This window comes from Notamacropus eugenii, chromosome 4 (genome assembly GCF_028372415.1).
Source record: "Notamacropus eugenii isolate mMacEug1 chromosome 4, mMacEug1.pri_v2, whole genome shotgun sequence".
NCBI classification, from domain to species: Eukaryota; Metazoa; Chordata; class Mammalia; order Diprotodontia; family Macropodidae; genus Notamacropus; species Notamacropus eugenii.
The window spans coordinates 4,078,667-4,101,734 of NC_092875.1; the positions used below are offsets into that span (position 1 = coordinate 4,078,667).

General features: G+C 44.6%; 1 protein-coding gene across 1 annotated transcript; it reads right to left on the reverse strand.

Moving 5' to 3' along the window:
• Positions 1–11: 11 nt before the first annotated feature.
• Positions 12–20,648, reverse strand: LOC140498848 (uncharacterized). The gene is given in 6 exon segments (XM_072599636.1): positions 12–2,859; positions 13,585–13,680; positions 14,231–14,357; positions 19,528–19,622; positions 20,461–20,526; positions 20,529–20,648. Coding segments are annotated over 6 exon segments (1,860 nt in total). The 5' UTR covers positions 20,593–20,648; the 3' UTR covers positions 12–1,447.
• Positions 20,649–23,068: the final 2,420 nt, after the last annotated feature.

Sequence of the window (23,068 nt, forward strand, 5' to 3'; positions counted from 1 at the left end):
TTGCACTGAAGTTATAAATTAAGAAAGGTTTATTGAATGGAAAGCGAAAACAAGCCAAAGATATATGTAACAGTATTATATAGCTTCAAGGACTTCCAGGATGCAACAGATATTCTGAATCATAAGAATTCAAAGAGCAGTTTTAAGAGAACAGGCTTAATGTTGTCAAGTCATAAAAGTTTCAGTATTTTCTAATGCTTTATTAGTTTACTATCATTGGCATGAAGACTTTTGTTTGCAATCAACAGCAGATTTAATGTGCAGCAGCTTATTAAACTTGAATTAAATTGTATGCAGTACTTATTTTCAGCATCTATAATTTGTGGCTAACGTTCTGCTTTCAAAATTGACATTGATCAATTTTCAACAAGCAGATCTGATAAATGACATGTCTTACCAAATCTGTAAATGAAACAAATCAAGGAGGGAGACATAAGACATGGGATGGCACTCAGGAACCAAAAAAGGTCTTGCAAGGATATAGACCACTGGGTCATATTTACTAAAATGGAATTTAACTGAAGTAAATATAAAGTCTTACGATTGAATTAAAAAACAAAGTCTATTTCTCAAAACAAAAATGGAGATGGCATGATTCAACAGAAGTTTATGAAAAATGATCTGGAAATCTGAATAAACTATAAGCTCAAAACGAGTCTGATTTACAAGTTGCAAAAGCTTATCTTGAATCACATTGAGTAATAACTCAGAAATAAAAAAGTAGTAGTTCTTTACGCAAGTCCCAAGTGAAATACATGTGCAACGCTCAGCGCAGATCTCAGTGCTATGGCTTCAGAAGGGTATTGTTGGACAGCATCCAGTGCAGGCAAAATCATGAGGGTGAAGAGACTTTAGCCAATGTTTATAACAACTTCGGGTATTTATTTTGGAGATGGTTTTGGATTGGACTACTACCTCTGTTAAAGTATTTAAAGGACGCATTCTGGATGGCTGATTGCTCTTGCCTGTAAGAACTGCCTCAGGAGCAATGGGTTAATTTTATAAAGATGAGAATTTAGCCTTATTCTAGGAAAGGACGATTTTATGAGTTGTCCAAAAGTAGAATGGTAAACCACAACAGGTCATGACTTCTCCCATAATTGGAAGTTATCAAAGAAACTAGACAACCACTCATTATGAATGTCCCAGTGGTGAGTTCTTTTAGATATAGGTTGGATGAGATGGCTGCTGAGGTCTCTTTCACCTCCAAAATTTTCTAATTCTGGATTCTGACTTACATAAACTTCCTAAGCCTTATATAGTCTTTTTTTCCCCTCCAGTATAAATTCTCTGATTAAAGACCTCCACATGTTCATTACATTTCTACCACTTTCCTCCTGTAAGATTTCTATAATGCTAAATAAGGATTATTCTCTGGCCAAAGGCCTTGTCATTTTCACTGAATTGATAAGGTTTTTCTCTAGCATTAATTATTTGATATTCTGACTTAAGAACTTCCCATATTCATTAAATTCATAAGATTTTTCTCTCCAATATGAATTTTCTGATGTTGATTAAGTCCTGATTTCTGGCAGAAAGTCTTCCCACACTCACTGCATTCATAAGGTTTTTCTCTGGTATGAATTCTCTGATGCTGAGTAAGTAATCTTTTGCAACGGAAGGCTTTTGGACATTCACTGCATTCAAAAGGTCTTTCTCCAGTATGAATTCTCTGGTGTTCAGTCAGGTATGTGCTCCGGCTAAAGTCTCTTCCACATTCATTACATTCATACGGTTTTTCTCCAGTATGAATCCTCTGATGCTGAGCAAGTTGTATTCTATGGCAAAAGGCCTTCCCACATTCATTACATTCAAAAGGCTTTTCTCCAGTATGAATTACCAGATGTCGAGTGAGTTGTTCTCCCCTTCGAAAGGCCTTCCCACATTCATTACATTCATAAGGTTTCTCTCCTGTATGAATTCTTTGATGAAGAATAAGGTGTATTTTCTGGTTGAACTTTTTCCCACATTCATTACATTCAAAAGGTTTTTCTCCAGTATGAATTTTCTGATGTTGAGTAAGATGAATTCTCTGGTTGAAGGCCTTCCCACACTCACTGCATTCATGAGGTTTTTCTCCAGTATGAATTCGTCGATGCAAAGCAAGTCTTGAATTCCAAGCAAAGACTTTCCCACATTCAATACATTCATACAATGTCCCTTCAGACTGACCTCTCTGATTTTGTGCATGTTCTGGTCCATGATGGAAGACTTTCCCATATTTATTACATTCATGAGTTTTCTTTCCAGCACAAATATTTTGACTTTCATCAAGTTCTGAAATACATTCATCATGTTCATGAATTTTCTCTCTTAGATGGATTGTCTCAGGCATAGAAAGGGATGAGCTCTCGTTGAAGGCTCTTTCCCATTCCTTGTATTCGTAAGGTTTCTCATCAACATGTTTTTTATTGGCCTCATTAAGACCAGAACTGTGACCAAAGAATTTCTCACATTTATTAGGCTTCCAAAATGTCTTCCTTGAGTAAATCTGACTACACTTACTAGAGTCTGAACATACTCTGAAGACCTTTCTTTGAGCATCACATTGGTGAGAATGTTCTGTTGGAGAAACTCTTTGTTGTTGAAGAAGGATGGAAGATGAACTTAAGCTTCCGTCATATCTGTAACAATCAGGACCTCTCACATTACTGCAAGTTTTGCTTCTAGAGATTTTTATTGTCTTAGCATACTTCTCCTTATTATTTAATTGCTTCCCTAAACTAGAAGAACATTGCCAAAGTCCTCCAAACTTGGAGACGCAGGAAAAATGCTTTGTGATTCCTTCTGGGGATGATTCTTTTAAAGAAATGCCCAGCTTTATGGCTGATTCCTGGGTTTCAGCCCCAGTCTCACAATCTGAAAGAAATAAATAAAGTGTCATTATCCCTTGTTCATGTTGCTCTACATTTAATCGTATTTTACTGTCTCTTCCATTAGGAAAAAGAGGCTTTCAAAGTATAAAGTGTAGGATAAATATTAGTGCCTTATCTTCATTTAAGTTCCAACTATGTGTCAAGCATTACACTGGGTGCTGTGTGTACAGAGACAAAGAAGATAGTTCTTTAAGGAGCTTATGCTCTATTAGGGAAACCAACATGACTATGTAAATACAGAGAATATTTTCAAAATGCAAAGGAATTTTGCGGAGCGGGGAATTAGGAGGTAGTGATTGGTTTAGCTAGACTACAGAGTTCACAAATGGGAGACATGATAATCATGGAATGGTATGCTGGAGCTCAGTTTATCCAGATCTTGCCCTTTAACTGTAGGTGTCTCTTAGGGTTCTGTCCACTCGGCCGGCCTTCTTCTTTTCTCCCTCTAATACCACTTCATTTGCGGACCCCACCAGTTTCCATGAATTTCATTGTCATTTCTGTTGAAGATTTTCAAATTTACCTATCCTGTCCTAACCTCTCTGCTGACCTTCAATCTTGCATCTCCAATCACCTTTCAGACATCTCTAAAGGGATGTCCAGTAGATATCTCAAACTCATCATGTCCTAAGCAGAACTCATCTTTCCCCCTAAACCTTCCCTCTATCTAATTCCCCTTTTACTGCATTACTGCAGAGGGCAACACTAATCCTCCCATTTCTTAGCCTCACTACCTAGGTGTCATCCTAGACTCTTCACTATCACTCACCCCTCATATCCAATCTGTTGCTAACACCTACATATTTCACCTTTTCAACATCACTCAACCCCCTTTCTCTCCTTTGATGCTGTCCCTATTTGGGGGCAGGCCCTCACCCACCTCAAACCTGGAGTATTCTAATTGCTTGTTGGTCTGCCTTAGACTCCAATCCAATCCATCTTTCATTCAGCTATCTTTCTAAACCACAGGTCTGACCATATCACACACAACCTTCCCAAACACCAGTGGCTTCCTAATTGCCTCCAAGATCAAATACAAAATTCTGTTTGGCATTCAAATCCCTTCATAGCCTAGCTCTTTTCTACTTTATTCTAGTCTGTTTTACACTCGACCTTGCCACAGACTTCTATTTAGTGATACTGGCCTCCTGTTCCATGAACAAGACACTCTTATCTCTTGGCTCTATCGTTTTCTCTGGCTATTTCCCTTACCTGGAATACTCTCTCCTCATCTCTAACTACTGGCTTCCTTGAAGACCCAGTCAAAATTCCATCTTTTAGAGGAAGCTTTCTCTAATCCATTAATTCTAGTGTCATCTTTCTTAATTACTGCTTATTTATCCTGTATATAGCATGTTTGTGCATAATTGTTTGAATGTCATCTCCCCCATAAGACTATGAGCTCCTCAAGGACAGGGACTGTCTCTTGCTTTTTTTTTTTTTTTTTTTGTATCCCCAGCACTTAGCATGGTGCCAGGCACACAGAAGATGCTTAATAAATGTTTACTGACTGCTAGAGGCTTTTGACTTCAAACTGCAGCATTTAGCACTGCAAGCTAGAAGTAAAACAGGGAGTCAGTAGAGCTTACTGAGAAGAAAGACATGGTCTGACATAATCTCTAAGAATGTCACTTAGGCAACTATATGTATATAGGCCAAAAAATATAGGTCAGACTTGACTCAGGTCATTTAATTAGGAAGCTATTGTAATAGTCCAGGTGAGAAGTACTAATGGCCATGTGAGTAGAAAAAAACAACAAAAACTGGATAGAATGGAATAGACAAGACTCAGCAACTGATCAGTATGCAGAAGGAAAAACAAACAAGCATTTGTTTCTATATACGTATATATATACACACATGTATATGTATATATAACAAAACAGTGCTTTAAAATTTTTCTTATTTGATTCAACATTACTGTCCCCACTTTATAGCTGAGATAACGGATACAAGCAGAGGTTACGTGACTTGTCCAGAGTTACAGAGCTAAAACCTCAGTCACAGTCTGAGGCTGGATTTGAACTTAGTTCCTCCTAACTCTAGGCCCAGGGTTCTATCCAGTTCTACCTGGCTGCTAGGGACAAGACTAAATAGGTAAAGATTAATTCTGAGACTATGAATGTAGAAGATCATAAGACTGGTGATATGTTCAAAAGAAAAAGGAGCGTTCAGAAGAAGAATGGAAACATCACTAGGTCTATAACTTATATTTCAAAAAATCTTTCATATTGACAGTCAAACACAATGTGCATAAATGGTTCAGTGATTATCTTTTCAAATGAGGAAACAAATCTATGGGATATAGTTTCTTGGCCAAAGTTGCAGTGCCAGTAAATGTCAAAACCCGGACTTGAAGCAACACCTTCTGACTCCAAGCCCAAGGCTATTTCTATTTCAACCCACTGCAGAACTTTCCTATCAATACTGGATTACATTTGCCTATCACCATTAAGTATTTCACTTGTTATTTTAAGTGAACCTCACCACAAACCTATGAATTGAGGCCTATGATTGTCACCCATTTAAAGATGGGAATTAGCCAAGATGAGGTTAAGTGACCTGCCCAGCGTCACGCACTCAGTGAATGAATGAGGCAGGATAGGAAGCTGGGACTGTCCTTCTGGGTCCAAGTCCAACACTCTATTTTGCCACTGAGCTGCTTCCACAACAACAAAAATGTAAACCTGTAGCTTACTATAAGTAAACTACTGGATGCAGTTATAAGAGGTAGACTGAGGGATAAGTGAGAGGGATACCCTGTTCATTTTAACAGAAAGAAGGAATACATGTCAATGAGAGATGCACAAAACTGGAAGGCGTGCCTTGCAGAGTCAACGTCAGGAGTAGAAGATAATCAAGAATTCACCTTGTTCAATTCCCTAATTCTACAGTTGAGCAAACCTGGGAGAAAAGTGATTCAAGTCACATGCCTAAGTCCCCAACTAAAATCCCATCTTTTCTAGGAAGCCCTCCTAATTCTAGCACCTTCACTGCTATTTATTATTTATTCTCACTCAAAGTGAGAACCTGAAAAGACCTTAGCTTAAAAGGGCCAAGGTCTCCCAGTTTATCCTGGGCCATCTCCAATCATCCCGATGAATATTTCACCACTGGCCCCAGATGGCTCTGGAAAAGACAGTGAGACCGGTGACCCTGCACAGCCCTCCTCCGTTCCCATCAGAGTCAAGTGCAAGCCATGCCATCACCTCCCTTGTGTCATGGTCTTCTTCGAAAACGAAGGGGAAACACAACAATAATTATTTATCTTGTACATAATTTGTTTGCATTTGCACACTGCTGCCCCCTCCCCTCCTCCCCTCTCCAAACTAGACTGGAAGCTTCTTGAGGAGGGTCTGTCCTCTGATTCTTTTCATATCCCTGACACAGCACAGGGCCTGACACAGAGGAGATGCTTCATAAATGCTTACTGTTTGACTGGATCTTCTACTGGTCATCCTAGTGCTGCTGGTGATTTTGCTCTTGTGGCCCCTAGCGCTGCCTCCTCGTGATAGAGGAACTTACTCAAAGTGAATATGGGCAATATGAGTGTAGAGACTGGAGCACCATCAGGGACGATCATGAGTATCCCTGCACTAGGTGGGTGGCCTTGACACTCAGTCTACAGTTCTGATCTTTATTCCCTTTGGTTCTTCTAGATGAATTCCTAAGGGAAAAACAAAGAGACCGATCCATTCTTTTTCTCTTTCCTCCTTCCCCAAGGCCTCCGTCATTATTTCAGTTTCTAAATTGTATGCTTTCTGACAATTTGGATGGACCATGTCTCATCTGTGTATATACTAGGAAACTCACAGACAACACATAAAGGCACAGTGTCAGAAATTTAAGATATTTAAAAAGACCCCAAATAGGGAAATTTTATTTTGAAATACTACAATAATCAGATGATCACTGGAATGACAAATATGACTACTGGGTAGCTCTGACATCTGAATGGGAACAACCAAGCAATCGGAGATAACACTTAATACAAAATACGGCAAACCTTGCAGTAAGAGGTGAACAGAGGAAGAATGAAGGCCAAAAACAAACAAATAATTGTTTCATATCTTACAGAAAAATATGAGGCTGTCTGCCATGAACTCCTTCTTCCCTCCTCTTCATCTCCTCTCACATATGTGCCTTCTGGCCCTCTGTCCCTCACCCCGGTCTGACAGGATGAGGTGGCCTTACTTTTTACCCCACGTGAATTCCTCTCCCTATTCAAGTGATCCCATTCCATCCCCTCTCCTCCAATAGACTGCCTTCTATTCCATCCCTTTCACTTACTCAATCTCTCCCTGTCTATTGGCTCATTTCCTACTGCCTACAAACATAATCACCTCTCTCCCATCCTGAAGAAACCCACCTCTGATCCTTTCATCTCAGTTCACTACTGGCCTATGTTCTCTTCTGCCCTTTGTAGATAAATTCCTCAAAAAGATCCTCTAAGAGATACCTTTGTCTCTTCTCACTCCCTCATCCCCTTACAATCTGGCTCTGACCTCATCATTCCACCAAAATGTCTCTCTCCAAAGTTACTAATGTTACTAAAGTTGTAAACCCAATAGTCATTTCTCGTTCCACATTTCTGATCTCTCCGCAGCACTGGATGCTGTTACTCATTCCTCCTTGATATTTCTCTTCCCTCTATGTTTTTGGGACATCCCTGTCTCCTGGTTCTCCTCCTACCTCTGACTCTTCCTTCTGTCCCCTTTGCTGGATCACCATACTGATGATGCCCTCATGCCATAGATATCCCTCAGGGCTCTGTCCTGGGCCCTCTGCTCCTTCTATACTATTTTACTTGGTGATTTCATTGGCTTCCATGGATTTAATGACCATCTTTTGTACTGATGACTCTCAAATCTACTTTTTCTGTCCAAACTTCTTTGCTGACCTCCAGTTTCTCATCTCCAACTACCTTTCAGACACTTAAAACTGGATGTCCAGTAGAAAACATAAAGTCACTATGCTCAAAAGGGAACTCATTATTTTCCCCCCTAAACCATCCCCACCCCTCCCCAACTTCCCTATTTCTGTAAAGGATACCACCATTCTCCCAGTCCCGCAGGCTCCCAACCTATCTTGGAGCATCTTAGATTCTTCACTCTCTCTCATCTGCCATATCCAATGTTATCAAGATCTGTCGAATTCAACTTTGCAACATCTCTGGAACATGCCTCCTTCTCTCCTCTGACAATGCTACCAGTTCAGGGAAGGTCTTCATCAACTTAGGCTTGGCTTATTGTGACTGTGGAAGGGGGGAAGGGAATGTTTGCCTGCCTCCAATCTACCTTCCCTTCATCAAACAAAGTAGATTTTCCTAAAGTGCAAGTCTGATCATGTCACTCTCCTGCTCTATAACCCCAGGGACTCCCTACTGATTGCAGAATAAAATACAAAATCCTCTGACTGACATTCAAAGTCCTTCACAACATTTCCCTTTCTTTTCCTTCCAGTCTTCTTATACCTTACTCCCCCAACACCTACCTTCAGTCCAGGGACAATGGCCTCCTGGGTGTTTTACAAACAAGGTTTTCCATCTCTTGGTTCTAGGCATTTTCTCCATCTACTGGTCCTCTTGTCCCTCACCAGTCTGACATGATGAGGTGGCCTTGCTCTTTACCCCACGTGAATCTCTCTCCCTATTCAAGTGATCCCATTCCATCCACTCTCCTCCAACACACTGCCTCCTATTCCATCCCTTTTCCTTATTCTCAATCTCTCCCTATTGGCTCATTTCCTATTGCCTACAGAACCATCTAGAACACTTTCCTCTGCTCTGCCTCCTGACCATCCTGCCTGCTTTTCAGTCCAGCTAGAATCCTTTCTTTTACTAGAAGCCTTCTCTGTCACCTCTTAATTCCAGAGTCTTCCCTCTTAATATTTTCATATTTATGCTTATAGTTTACTTTGTATATATTTGTTTTCCCCTCCTCTCTTCCATTAGATGGCATTCTCCTTGAGGGCGGAAACTATCTTTTATTTCTTTCTGTATTCCTGGCACTTAGCACAGTGTTTGGAACAAGCAGGCAATTGATAAGGGCTTTACAAATCTTATCTCATTTGATCCTCACAACAGCCTTGGGAGGGAGACATAGCACAGGTGCTTGAGAAATGCTCACTTACCTATACTGACAACATAGCCTTTTTTCATGTTTTATTGCTCCAAGAAGAAGCTCTGGGCTAGAGTGTCTCCACTAAAATCCCATTAAGCCTTTCAAGACATCTCATGAAATCTTTCTCCAATGATATAAAAATGTCATTTGGAAATCAGGCAGTACAAAACTGTGTTCAATGGATAGAGAGATACTGAAAAGACTTTAACCTTGAAAAAGTTAAAAAAACTGAACCAATGAGCAGAGACAATATTTACAAATAGTTGAGTCTCCTCCTGGACAAAGACATTTGAGCATAAAGCTACGAATATATATGCCAACAGACTGGTTACTAAAGAGTAAAAGGACTGGAAAGGTAAGGGCAGGGGTGGCAGGTTCTGAAGCACTTTGAACACCAAAGCATTGTGTATTTGTTCTGAAGGTGACAGATAGACACTGGAGTTTACTGAGTAGGGGAATAACATGAGCAGACCTGTGCTTTAGGAAAATTCCTTCAGTGGCTGAACGGAGGATGAACTGAAGTGAGGATAGAGGCAGGCACACCCCCCAGCAGCTATTGCAGGGTACGGATGTGAGGTGATGAGGGCCTGCACCATGATGGGAGCAGGGTCAGAGGAGAGGATGGGGCATAATCAGGAGATGCTGCAGAGGTGAAGTTGACAGGCTTTGGCAGCAAATTGAACATGGAGGTGAGAGATAGTAAAGAGTGGGAGAGGGAGAGGACACCTATGTTGGAAGCCTGAGAGAACAGTGCTGCCCTCTATAGTAATGGGTAAGGAAGGAAGATGAGAACGTTGAGGGAAATGATAAATTCTGCTTTAGATACCCTCTTCTGATTCTCCTCCTCCCTCTCTGAGCATGCCTGTCTCCTCTGCTGAATTTTCCTCCAGATCATACCTACAAAGCACAGGTTTCATCAGGGTTCTGTCCGAGGTACCTTTCTCCCCTTCCTCTACTACTGGACTCAGTGACCACAGCAGATCACGAACATCAAACTACCATTTGATGATTTTTACATCTATCTCTCTTACTCCAACATCCCATCTCCAAATGCCCCTACCCTGGTGCAGGTCCTCATCACTCAAACCTGTACTACTGAAATGGCTGTTGGTGGATCTGCCTGCCCCAATCCATCCCACATTCAGCCAACAAAGCGCAAGGCAGGTCTGATCATGTCACTTCTCTTCTCTCCCCACCAACTCAAACTCCACTGATGCCCCATTCCCATCATGTCTACGATCAAATAGAAAATCCTGTTGGCTTTCGATCCCTTTTGTAACACAGCCCCCCCTTCTATTTGTCTACTCTTCTGAAACCTTACTCCCCACCACGTACTCTTTGATCCAGTGACACTGGCCCTCTGGTCCTGGCTTGGGGGAGGGAGGTGTCTGAGTGGTCTGAAGTAATGGTTTGGGGATACAATGAGTAACCCTGGTTAATTGGATGCCATCCAAATTATGAAAAAGACAATTGTACATCCCTTCCCATACTCATGGAGTGGATTTAGTTCTTCATGGGAGAAACAATCTGTCTTCACCCCACCCTGCCCCAGTATTTTATTCTGATGTTTTTGCTAATAATGGTCTCAATGCCAATCCTATAAGGTACAGACTTATTTACTCCTCTGCCATAATTCTTTGTATGGGAGCAAGGAGGAGACATTACTTATCATGGGGCACTCAGGGGTGACCAAGTGAAACCTGTTGTTTCACTGTCCATTCCACCCCTACCAAAGCTGAGTGGAACAGAAGGGGGCAACCAAGGCCCAGTACCCCAAAAGATCTGGCAGCCTCGACACCCCTGCACCACTTCCTGTTCTGACCACCCAGAAAACAAGAGAAGGCTTTAACAAAGGCCCAGTGTCCTTCTGCAAAACTACCCTCTGACAACTGTAAACTTTATCCCTATGTGGCCAGCATAAACTCACACCATTACTATTTTCCTTGTCCTCATTTACTTAAGCCACTGGCTCAAATCCCTCAGAATTAGCTGCCTTTAACCCCTACCTTCTGTTCTCTCATGCCCATCCTCAACCCTATCCTACTACAATTCGGCTCACTCCTTTCACTGTGCCACATAGAATTCCCATTACTGGTTCACTCACGACCATCTGTCTCAATCCCATCCCACTCTCAAATCACTCACATCTTTACTGCAAAAAGGGAAACTTAGGGCAGATGTCAGGTACAACTTTCAGTACTTAGAGCTGAGCAAATGTTGGAATGGCTTTTTTCAAGAGGTGGTGGGCATCTTCTCTGAAGGCCTACAAAAGCATGGCCTAGATAACTGACCTGTTGGATATGTTAGAGTGAGGAATCCTTGAACAAACCGGACTAGAAAGATACAAAGTCTCCTCTAACTTGCAAATTCTGTAGTAATTCTAGAGGCAGTAAAGAACCCTGGGATGTGAGCGAGTGGAGGGGGGGCGGGGTGTGTGACAAGATCAGAGCTTTCATAGCTGTGTGGAATATGGTCTGGAGGGAAAAATGGCTTGAGTCAGGAAGACCTTAATGAGATCATTGCAATAAGCTGGTGAGATATAATCAGGGCCTGAAATGTTTTGGGAAAAGTTCTGGATTTGGAGTCAGGAGACTTGGGTTCAAACCTCAGGTTGGCCACTTGTGTGACGCTGAGTGACCTTATAACAAAAAATCCACATGGTCAACCAGTACTAGAAAGGAGAGCCCTCTGTAAGACCTCTGCCCTAGAACCAGGTGCCAGACACACCACTGAGTTCCACATAGCTCTGCTCCTTAGGATCTTCCTGGAAGCCAGCATGAAGTGTGCCCTCTGCAGCTCCCACCTCATTGCTTCAGGCCAGGCTTCTGGGGTCAAATAGAAAATGTGCTGCAATGTCTGAGGTGAACCCCTTCTAAATGAGGAAGTTGAAAGCCAACCTTTCAGTTCTGTTCCTACTTTGAATCTATGATCCTGGCATTGTTAAACAATACCAGCTTGCATCTATATTTGTGATCACTTTGAAAAGGGCCAAGCCATGGTGAAGCCTTTTTAGAGTTCAACAATCTACATGTATTTATAGTTAATACTGGCTGGCCACCAGGCCTGGGACTGAGATACAAAGACAAATGTGAGACTGGCTCTGCTCTCAAGGAACGTACATCCTACTAGGGAGGATATCGATTCACAGATGAACAAACACCTGAAAATCAAATGTGTGGAACATATAACTCACATAAAAAATACAGTGAGTTAGAGTATGTGTGCGTGGATGGGATGTGGGGGGGTGAACACCTGAAACAATCCGAAAAGCCTCTTCTGGAGATGAGATATGAGATGGTAAGCCTCCAAAAGAGTGAGAGGTTCCAAGAGGTTGAGGGAACAAAGGTGAAAGAGACTTGAAATAATAGGTGCCCAGTCACTGGGGAATGCCTGAATAAATTGTGGTAGAGCAACATGTGTGGAAAAGGATCATGCCAGAAGAAATCACAAATATTACAGGAATTCAAGGAACATGGGAATATGAATTAGTCTGCAATGGCCTGTGAATTGGGCCCCTTACCCCAAGTAGCTCCCTCCTCTGAACCATGCTCCACTTAGCTGCCAGAGGGATCTGCCTAAATCCCTGGCAGGATGCACTGCAAAGCCCCTTCCTTACACTGGGGATCCAAAGGGGACTTATCTACTGCATTTCCTGCCCTGTGTCTACTCAGTTCTAAGCTGCCTTTCCAGTCTCCACTGTCCTGCCCCTTCTCCCCTCCCCAGTCTGTCTACACTGACCTTCTCCCACTGTCACTCAATGTCTCATCTCCAGGTCTCATGCTCATACACTGCCTCTCACCTTTGCCCCATGAACCCCTCATTCCCTTCCAATCTCAGATCAAGCAGTACCTTCTAGTGAAACCTTCCCTGGCTGCTTGGCGCCTGGGGTCTCCTCCCTCATACGCCAAGAAAAGCTGCCCTTTATGTTTGCTTCTGCTTCTACATGTCCATGCTCCTCCCACGCTAGAGTTCGAGATCCTTGAGGGCAGGAGTGTTTACTTTCTGCCTCTGTAGCTCCCGTGCTGAGGACAGTCCCTGACCTGCAGGTTACTGTTCAGTTATTTTAATCATGTCCGACTTTTCATGCCCTCACTTGAGGTTTTCTTGGCAAAGATACTGGACTGCTTTGCCATTTTTTTTCTCATTTTACAGATTAGGAACTGAGGCAAACAGGGCTAAGTGAGCTGCCTAGGGTCACGCAACCTTTAAGTGTCTGAGGCTAGATCTGAACTCAGGATGATGAGCCTTCCTGACTCCAGATCCAGAGTTCTGTGCACTATGGTGCTCCTAGCGGCCCTCAGCTGCTAAGTTACAGTATCTACATGATAAATGTTTGCTGAGGAACAGGGAAAGGTTATCCCAAAGTAAGAAGGGAATAAAGATTCTCAGCTTTCCCAAAGGGACCTCTTTCTCTGAGCCTAGGAAATACATGAAGGGAGGAAGGTGATTTACTAGAATCAGGATCACGGCCTATGAAGCAGTTTACAACCACAGTGTCCCCAATGACCAGAAGCCAGACGAGCTCTGACAGGAGCTTGTCCCACATCTCACAAGCTGCATTTCTCTCCCTCCCCTCCCTCACTCACCTGCCCATGTGTCTGCCTCCAAGTCTCTCCTTGCCACCCAAGGGGCTTCCCCTTGCTTCAAATGGGAGATCAGGTCTGGTCTGCAGGCTGCAAGTCCTGGTCATCAAAAATGGGAAAATGAAGGGGGAAAAAGAGGCACCTCAGAATTCAGTTGTCTCTCCTTCTGGCCTGGGGAAAAGTGTGGTCACGTGAAGGCCCACAAGGTGGGTAAGAGGATCACTGAAGGATGTTCTGGATTATGAGGGAATAAGTCACAAAATGCAACTGGATTTAGAATGGAAAAGAGTTCACTAGACAAACTCCCACCCTATGAGGACAGGAACCTTTCCTGCCTTCAGAAATCTGCAGAGAAAGTTTAGCTCAGAATCTTGGAATTGAGGGAAGGCCAGGGTGGGGGGAAGGTCAGAGAGGGAGGTACAACCCCATCAAGCTTCCAGTTTCCAGCTATATATAGCAAATACCTTTAACTTGGAAATAGCTGATAAAAAAACAAAAAACCTCTGATTTTTGCTCCCCAAAGGATAATCTCTGGTCTCCATAGGACAAACAATAATTGCACATCACATGAGACACTCTAAAACATTTCATGTTGGAAACAAAAGACCCCGATGTACACATTTTGAGTCCTGGAGGAAGCTATCCTTACCTAGGCACACCAGGTTGCTATAGTTCTCGAGCATCACCTCCCGGTACAGTTCCTTCTGGGAAGAGTCCAGGTGCCCCCATTCTTCCTGTGTAAAGTCTATGGCCACATCTTTGAAGGTCACTGACTCCTGAAACACCAAATACACACGTGCTAAACTTGCCAGCAGCCATCACCTGGGCCTGGGGGCAGGGGAGAGGGTAAGGGAGAGGACAGAACTTGCATGGAGGGCTTTGTAGTATTCTAAAGCCAGTGTATGAGTACCTACTATATGAATCCCACAGCAGTAACAGAAGCACATATCTGCAGTGCATGTATGCATTTATCTCCAAATTAAAGAATAAGCTGAAGGCCAAAAGACATGTCAGGGCCACACAGCTTGGACTCCACTCTAGGCCTTCAGAACCCTAGACCAATGGTCTATCCATAATACCAAGCCACCTCTCCTTCTGTACCTCAAGGGCCCGTTTATATATAAACTTGCCAAGGGAGCTCAAGTGCTTTAGAAACTGCTGGGAATGATGGGAATTTTCCTTGAAGCACACACAAGAAATTAAGTGCCTACTATGTGCCAAGCATGACCTAGGTGCTGGCTTAGCAAAAACAAGAGCAAACCAGACCATGGCCCAAAGAGGCTTCCACCCCAACAGAGAAGACAAGCCCATGCGCAGGCCTATATCAAACAAATGCAGAGTAAGTGTTCTGGGAATAAACGTTCAGGCACAGTTTCCCTGAAGTTGAGCATTGCTCAAAGACCCCAAGAAGGAGAGGAGAGAGAATGGTCCAGGCCAGGTAAGAAACAGCCAGCTCAAAGGCTCAGAGCCAGGAGATGGGAGCATCTCATGGGAGGGCCCCCATACAGCCAAGAATCTAGAGCTAGACCTTGCAGCCTGGAAGTCCTGCTTATGAGAGGTTTGTGGAAACAGAGATATGTCTATGTCCTCCTCAATGCCACAGAGACCCATGGAAAAGAATGGGGTAAACAAAGTTGCTTTGGCACCTGCATGGAGGAAGGACTACAGAGAAGATAGTCAAAGTAAGTGGTGACAAGGACTTGAGCCAGGGGGCGGCTGTATGAGTGGACAAAGACTGTGGAGACAGAAATTTCAAGATCTGGCAACTAAGTGGATTTGTGAAGGGAAGATGCAGTCAGGAGTTAAAGGTGCCAAAGTTGTGCCTGGGACTGCCTCACAGAGATGGAGCCCAGAAGATGTCTGAGGAAAGATGAGCTCTCTTCTGGACTGGAGATACCCCTGGAAAGTCCCGTCCAATGCAGAGGAATGCAGGGCTGGTGTCCTGCAGAATGAAGAGGGCTGACTCTGAGTTATCTGCAGAGAGATCATAGCTAAGCTAAGCCCACAGTGACCAATGAGGAGAAGATCAAGGTCAGAGCCTGAAGGTCCACACCCACAGGTAGGGAACATGACGCAAGGATGACAGGCCAGCAAAAGAGAGTGAGAAGAGGCAATCAGGCAGGCTGGAAAAGCAAGGCAAATCAGAGGCCTGAAAACCCTGAAAGAGGATATCCAGACATGTCAAAGGCTGAAGAGAAGTCAGGAAAGAATCTTTGGGTCTGGCTTAATTAAGTAACCAGGAGTAACATGGGAGAAAACTGCATTGGTTACGTGACAAGTTAGAAAACTAGCTTACTAAAAAGGGCTGTGAAGTGAGCAAAAAGGAGAGGTGATGAGCAGAAATGGCCTTTTCTAGAAGTTTAAATGTGAGAAAAATAAAACTATGGAGTGATAAATAAGGAAAGAATGGAGAATGGTCATACCAAAATCACTTTTACATTTTGCCTCAAATCCAGCAAGCTAAGTCAACATGACAAAAGACGGAGACAGTCAGTGCTGGAGGGGCTGTGGGAAGATCTTTGCTCTCAACAGGAGGAGGATGGTAGAGAGGACACAGAGGATATCATCTCCTCACACCACCCATCATGGTCAGAGAATTCCTGGGAAACGGAAACCTGCTGAAGCACCCAGATCTACCTTAGAAGGGGGAAGGCAGGACGCCTGTTCCTGTGGCTTCATCCAACTGCCACATAGGTTTGAGGATGATCCACTTGAGCAGCACAGATCACTGCAATGACATTAAAAGGTCTGGGACCAAGAGGAAGACTCATTCTTCCTCATCACCCCTGGAAGGAAACCAGCAGCATTTTGAAACAGATGGCTTTTAGTTATTTAACAGGGGCTGCAACTAAATGCAAAAAATAGCTCTCTGAACACTTGTATGGGAGCTGATTTGCCTTTGTTCTAGTGTGTTGGCAGCCTTACCATCCATCTAGAGGACATTTGGTACTAGATGACAGACGGGTGAGACCTTATAATATCGAACATATCGAAGCCCCCAAGACCTAAGAAGGTCCTGAGCAACCTTTTCAGTTTAACTGTGTTGACAGGAGCAATAAAGCTTCCGGTATCTTAAAGAAGCATATTACGATCCATTAATATAATTTAAATTTTGTTGTTTGCTTAGATTTTTTGGCATCCCTAAAAGCTTCCAATTCAGCATTACACATATGGGTCATGACTGGATGGAGGGAAAATCAGTAAATACTGCCCACAGAAATGAGAGCCGGAGGAAAGTGGGCAACCATCTCTCAACAAGCAAGAAATGCTTCCTACGTGTGCCAAGTACTGAATCAAACTCTGTGGATGCAAAGGAAGGCACAAACATGATTCCTACCCTTCAGGAGCTCACATTCCAATTTGGGGAGACAAAATGCAAAAATGACTCATGAAAAACAAACATAGAGTATAAAATGGAGGTAATCTCAGAGGAATGGTATGCATAGTAGGGAGGTGACTAGGAAAAACTTCTTGTCGAAGGATTTGAGCTGGGCTTCAGAGGAGCCCAAGGAAATGAACAGGCAGAGGAGAATTAACGGTCAGTAAAAAGGCAAAGAGGCAGGAAACGAAGTATCTTGTTCAAGGCATCGCAGAAAGGCCAGTGAAGCCAGACCATGGAGCCTACAGAGAGAGGAGCAAAACGACTGGAAAGATAGGAGGATGTTTGGTTGGGAAAGGATTCGATGGCCAGTATTTATTGCCAATCCTGGAGGCAATAGGAGCCACTGGAGTTCACTGAGTAGGGAGGTGACATGGTCAGTGCTTTAGGAGATTCACTTGGACAGCTGAGAGGAGGAGGCCAAGGCAGAGAGGCCAAGCAGCAGCTTACTGCCAGAGTTCAGGTGTGATGACGGCCTGCACAAAGCTAGAGGCTATCTGAGTGGAGAAAAAGGGAAGCAGACGTGAGGTACCATGAGGGTAGAAATGATGAGACTGGACTTCTGGGTGGATACTTAGAGTAAGGAGTCAAGGATAACAACAATGAGACTGGGGGACTGGGAGAATGGCAGAAGAATAGTGATCTGCTTCTCAGGAAGAGGAAAGTTGGGAGAAGGGGAAGATTTGCAGGGAAAAGACAGTAAGTTCAGTTTTGCCATATCTGTTTTAAGGTTTTTATGGGACATGGAGGAAGTTGTCCAGTGGGTAGCTGGTGAGATGGGACTAGAGCTCAGAGGAGACTAAGGCTGGATATGTAAATCTGGGAATTATCTGCATTAATAATAAGTCACCAAGTGAGATGGTATAAGGCCATCTCACCACGAAAGATAAAGGTTCCAAACAGCCCTTTTCGGAGTATCCACAGTTAACAAGCCCAACAAATGGCTGGGAAGAAACTGGCATGTAAGAGGAAACCCAGGAGCAGAGAGGAAATCCAAAGGAGAACCTCAAGGAGAAGAGGGTGGTCAACAGTGTCCAAGGCTTTGAGGTCAGGAAGGTGAGGACTGAGAAAAGACCAGTGCATTTAGCAGTTAGGAGATCCCTGGTAACTTTGGAGAGCCATTTCCTTTGGATGAGGGCAGACTCTAGAAGGTTTAGAAGAGAGTGAAAGGAGAAGTGCAGGCACACCCAAGAAGGCCTTCTCAAGTTTAGCAGAGAGGGGGAAAAGGAATGAGGGACTTGGCTGGTCAGGATGGCTACAATGAGTGGGTATTTTTAAAGGACATGGGAGATGCGAACATTTCTATCAGCAGCAGAGAAGCAGCTAGCAGACAGACAGAAGACTAGAGAGTGGGGATAGGGAGGGGGTAATCTGCTGGAGAAGATGGGAGGGAACAGGATGGTCTGTGCATGTAGAGGGGCTGGTCTTGGCAAAATGGGCCAACTCTTCATGTAAGACAAAGCTTCAGGAGGATACAAGTAGATGTTTGGGTGAGGGTTAGATGACTCCTTCTCAGTTTGGGAGGGAGCAAGTTCAGGAGTTCAGTGAGATGAGGATGTTTAGGCCAGCCCCTCTGGTAGGTGGAGAAGAACCTGGGAGTGGGGGAACTAGAATAAAAGGTTTGTCTTGCTGCTGGAGGGCTGAGTTGTGATGATTTCACACATTTGGATTGGACCTGGTCATCAGAGTATGGGGGACTTGGTGACTCTGCTGCTCCATTCAGGAGTATGTGAGCAGGAACAAAAGAGGTGGGTGTTTACAGTGCAGTTTGGTGAAACGGCCTCACTCACAGGACAAGAGATCTGAGCATACATGACGGCGGAGAGTTGAACTAACAAGGGTTCTAGCTACAGAAGGAAGGCCAATGCAGCCCAAGCAGGGGTGATGTTCTGGGCAAGAATTTAAGGGTTGAGAAGCAAACGTACAGGGCAGGGTGGAATGAGAAAAGGTGACCAGATAAAGGAATTTCAGGGGTTCATGGATGCTCAAGTGGAACATTTGTGGGTGATGGTGAAGTCAAGGGTCTGATCATTACCTCTGAAAAGGGCTCAGGGGAGGTAGAGATCATGGGAAGTAAGCAGAAGGAGGAACTGGGACATCAGAATGCCTGAGGTAGGAGGCATGTATATATTAAATATAATAATGGCTACTATCCATACAATACTTTATGGTTTGCAAATTTGATCCTTACAACAACCCTGAAAGGTAGGTGCTACTACTTTCCTCATTTCACAGATGAGGAAACAAGCACAAAGGGTTAAGTGACTTGTCCAGGATGACACAGCTAGGAAGTGTCTGAGGCTGGGTCTGAACTCGGGTCTTCCTGACCCCAGGCCCAGGGCTCTATCTACTGGACTGCCAGCTGCCTCTAACATCAACAGACAATGACGTGAAATAAAAGGGTAAGCAATGGGTTCTCTGAAAGAGAAACGGGTTCAAGGCCCTCGTCCCCACTTACACTTAGGAATTCTCAGTTCACTCAGTCCCCTCCTGTGTAACATGAGCGGACCAGAGATGATGGCAGAGCTCCCCTCCTGCTCTAAACTGGGTGGCAAGGCCTCTCTCACCTGGCAGGCCCTGGCTGCTAGGAGCACAGGGGCCATGCTGGGCTTTTCCAACCTCCTTCTTCTGGGCAGAAGAGCCGAGTCCTTACAAGGCAGAGCTGGGGAAGAAAGAAGCCCCCATTAGGCACACAGGGCCGCGCCGGGCAGCTCCAGGCTTCTCCACCTGCGCTAAGCGCCGGCTCTACCTTCATCCACCCGCACTCAGCTCTAAGCCACGCAGCACGCGCGGCAGCCGCAGCACCCGGGGAAGGTCTCCGCGGACGGGGCCGCAAACCCTGCCAGGATCGTGAAGACTCCTCCGGCACAACGGGGTCACCCCTGCATCCGGGGCCCTGGCACCGTCTTGGCTTCTGTCCTGCCCCTGGGCTGCGATGACTCTGGAGGGGACAGTGCCCTCCCTGGCACGTGCAGGGCCACGTGCGGCTGTTGGCGGCCCCGGCTGTGCGCGGAGCACCGGGGGCACAAAAGGGGGAGCGCCCCCGCCCTCCGGGAGGGCCGGAGACCCCCGCGGGCAGCCCTCCATCTCCGGTCCGGAGCTGCGGAGGACGCTCGGCCTGGCACACGGCAGGCGCTCCCTAAGCGCTCGCCGGCGGCCTTCTGGGAGGCCGAGAGGAGCCTCCGCGGGGTCGGGGAGCCCCGAGCAGCGGCAGGCGGCAGCGCAGCACAAGCGGAGCAGAGCGGGTAAAGCAGGGACGAAGGCGGGGAGACGCGCCACGCGGAGCAGGAAGAGCACTAGCGGGCCTTGATTGGCTACCGGGCCCCATCCCGCCCCTGCGGATGACCAATGAGCGCCCCGCTCGGAGAAGGGCCGGGGCGCCGCTCCAAACTGCGCAAGCGCGCCTCCAACCCTCGCCCGCCTGCGGAGTTCCGCAGCCCGGGCCTGCCGCCGGGGCCGTGTCTCCTCCCCTGCCCCCTCGGGTCCCTGCCCCAACTCACCCTGGTCCGAGACCCGGGACGCAGGACTCGGACCCTGGTGGCGGCGGCTGAGGGCGAAACGAACCAAGGCGGCCCAAGACGGCGGAGCAAGAGACGCCCACAGAACGCGCGAGACGCGCGCAAATGACGCATGACCCGGAGGACCGGAAGTGACCATGAACGTGAGCGCAGGAAATGACGTTTAGAAAACAGGAAGTCGCCTCTAGGCTTCCTTGCGCCACGTGACCTGGGGAGGTGCCTAGGGGGCGGGGCCTCCTTCCCCATGCTCCACCTTTCCTCCAATCTGTGTCATGGAGAGTGAAAGATCTCAAGACCGGAAGCCCATTCGCTAGAGCTGGGGCTGTTTGAGAAAGGACAAGTCAGGGAAGCTGAACTGCTTCCTGTGTCCAGAGAATGACATTTGCTCTGGAAAGGAATGACTCCCAAGGCCGGAGGAGGCCTTGAGCGCGCCCCCTGCTGCCCGGAGGAATGCCAGGTCTCCTTAAACTCTCCATCCCAGCTGGCCAGCATGATGACTGAACAGGATGGGAAGAAAGGTTCTGCAGCACTGAGAAAGACATCCGTGATTCCGATTCTCAAGAAAAGAACAGTCTGCCACGGGCGACTCAGTGAGGCATATATCGATTCCTGGGAAAACTCTAAAATGGAGCCTTGAAGTCATAGTTGTTCCATATGTAGGAAGGAAAGAAGCTATGACAAGTTGCCACTTCTTGAAAAATGAGTCTTTGAAGGAGAGGTCCTGCAGGCCCCAGAGCACCTGCGCAGCCTTCTCAAGGACAGTCTCTCTTTTGTGAAGACTTAAATCCAGCTGTTAGCATGGAAGTTTCAACCTGTGATAGAAAATGGAGGCACAGAAATGTCCTCAGAAGAATCGTGAACTCAGAGCATAGTGAGGTAGAACCAGGAAGTGGTTCCTAAGGAGACGGAGGTCCAGAAAAAGGAAACACCCAAACCTAAAGGTGTAGTAGTACTTCTAAGTGCTCCTAACAACACAACATGTCAATTTAGAATTCACTGGGCGTGTAAATGCTGGCAGATCAATGATGGGGATCATTATTGTATTTTACTGGGATAGTTGACAAAAGAACACTTGAAAATATATGAAAGAAAAACTAAAGCAAAAACAAAAAAGAGAAAATTGTCATGGGCTTAGATATAAATCAAGAAGGAGACAAAGGTAAAACAGTACAAGTGGGCCATACCTCCTTGGAAACAACAAAGAAGCACTTCACAATTCTAATTGCCTCTGAACCTAAGAATTTTGTTTTCAGTATGATTGGTGGTGCTTCTTAGGTTTTTCTGTCTGTGCTAGTAATCTGTCATTGGAAAGGAAAGTTAGAAAAGGGATTTCAAAAAGAATAGATAAAACAACATGCCATATTGGTAAAACAAACAAACAAAACAAAAAAACTAGCAGGTATAAAACACTTAATAGTACTTAATAATATGATCAGCAGTAAATTGGAGTGATGAAAGATATGAAGAATGTTTAAGAAAAATAAAGGTGTTGTTTTTGAGAAAGATCTGGTTTCTCAACTTTTCTCATTCCCCATAAGGACATTCATTTCATGGCCTGCTCAGTATTGTCTCATGCAAACTTTAAAAAGATATGAGATTTTTGTACTTAGCATATTAGGGTACAATTTATTCTGTATATGGCAAATTTGCCAAACTTCAACAGATCAGTTGATGGAACAGTTAACCTACCATTTGTGGAGAAATGTAAAAATATGGGCACTGTAGCCTTAGGAAACTTGAAATTTCAAGGAAATAAGTATAAAGTCATCCATTTAGGTTAAATAAAAGTCTTTAAAAGTACACTATTCACCAGATATAGTTTACCAGGACTGTGTACAAGGAGACTTTCTCCTTTTTCTCAAATGTCTTAAAGTGCATTTTAATGTAGCTGAAGAACATATTAGCTTTTCTGACTGCCATATCACGTGGCTGATTCGTTACCATCTTGCAGTCCACTGAAACTTCCAGATCTTTTTCAGATAAACTGTTGTTTTACCAAGCTAGGAGCAGGGAGGTGGTACAGTAGTACATAGAGTACCAGGCCTGGATTCAAGAAGACTCATCTTCCTGAGTTCAAATCTAGTTTCAGACATTCACTCACTGCTTCCATGTTAGTCACTTAACTGTGTTTGCCTCAATTCCCTCATCTCTAAGATGAACTGGAGAAGGGCATGACGAACCACTCCAGTATTTCTGCCAAGAAAACCCCAAATGAAGAGTTGGACACAATTTAAAAAAATGACTAAACAACACCAAATCTTGCCTTCTTGTGCTTCTAAAGACTTTCGTTTAACTTAAGTGTAAGATTTTATATTTATTCCCTTTAAATTTTGTCTTGAACCTGTCAATATCAGTTGCAATCCTGACTGTTTGCCAGTGTCTTACCTCTCCTTCCCAACATTGTATCATCTGAAAATTTAATAAGCATGTCATTTTTGCATTTAAAGCTACTTTTTGAGTTCAGGCATATAAGTAATTCCAAATCTATTATTGTATTGTATTATTGTCTAGTGACTTGCCTGGAGTATTGTCTAGCCAGTTACTGTGTTGTCTCCATCTTTTCAATGGGAATAATGTGAGATGCTTCTTC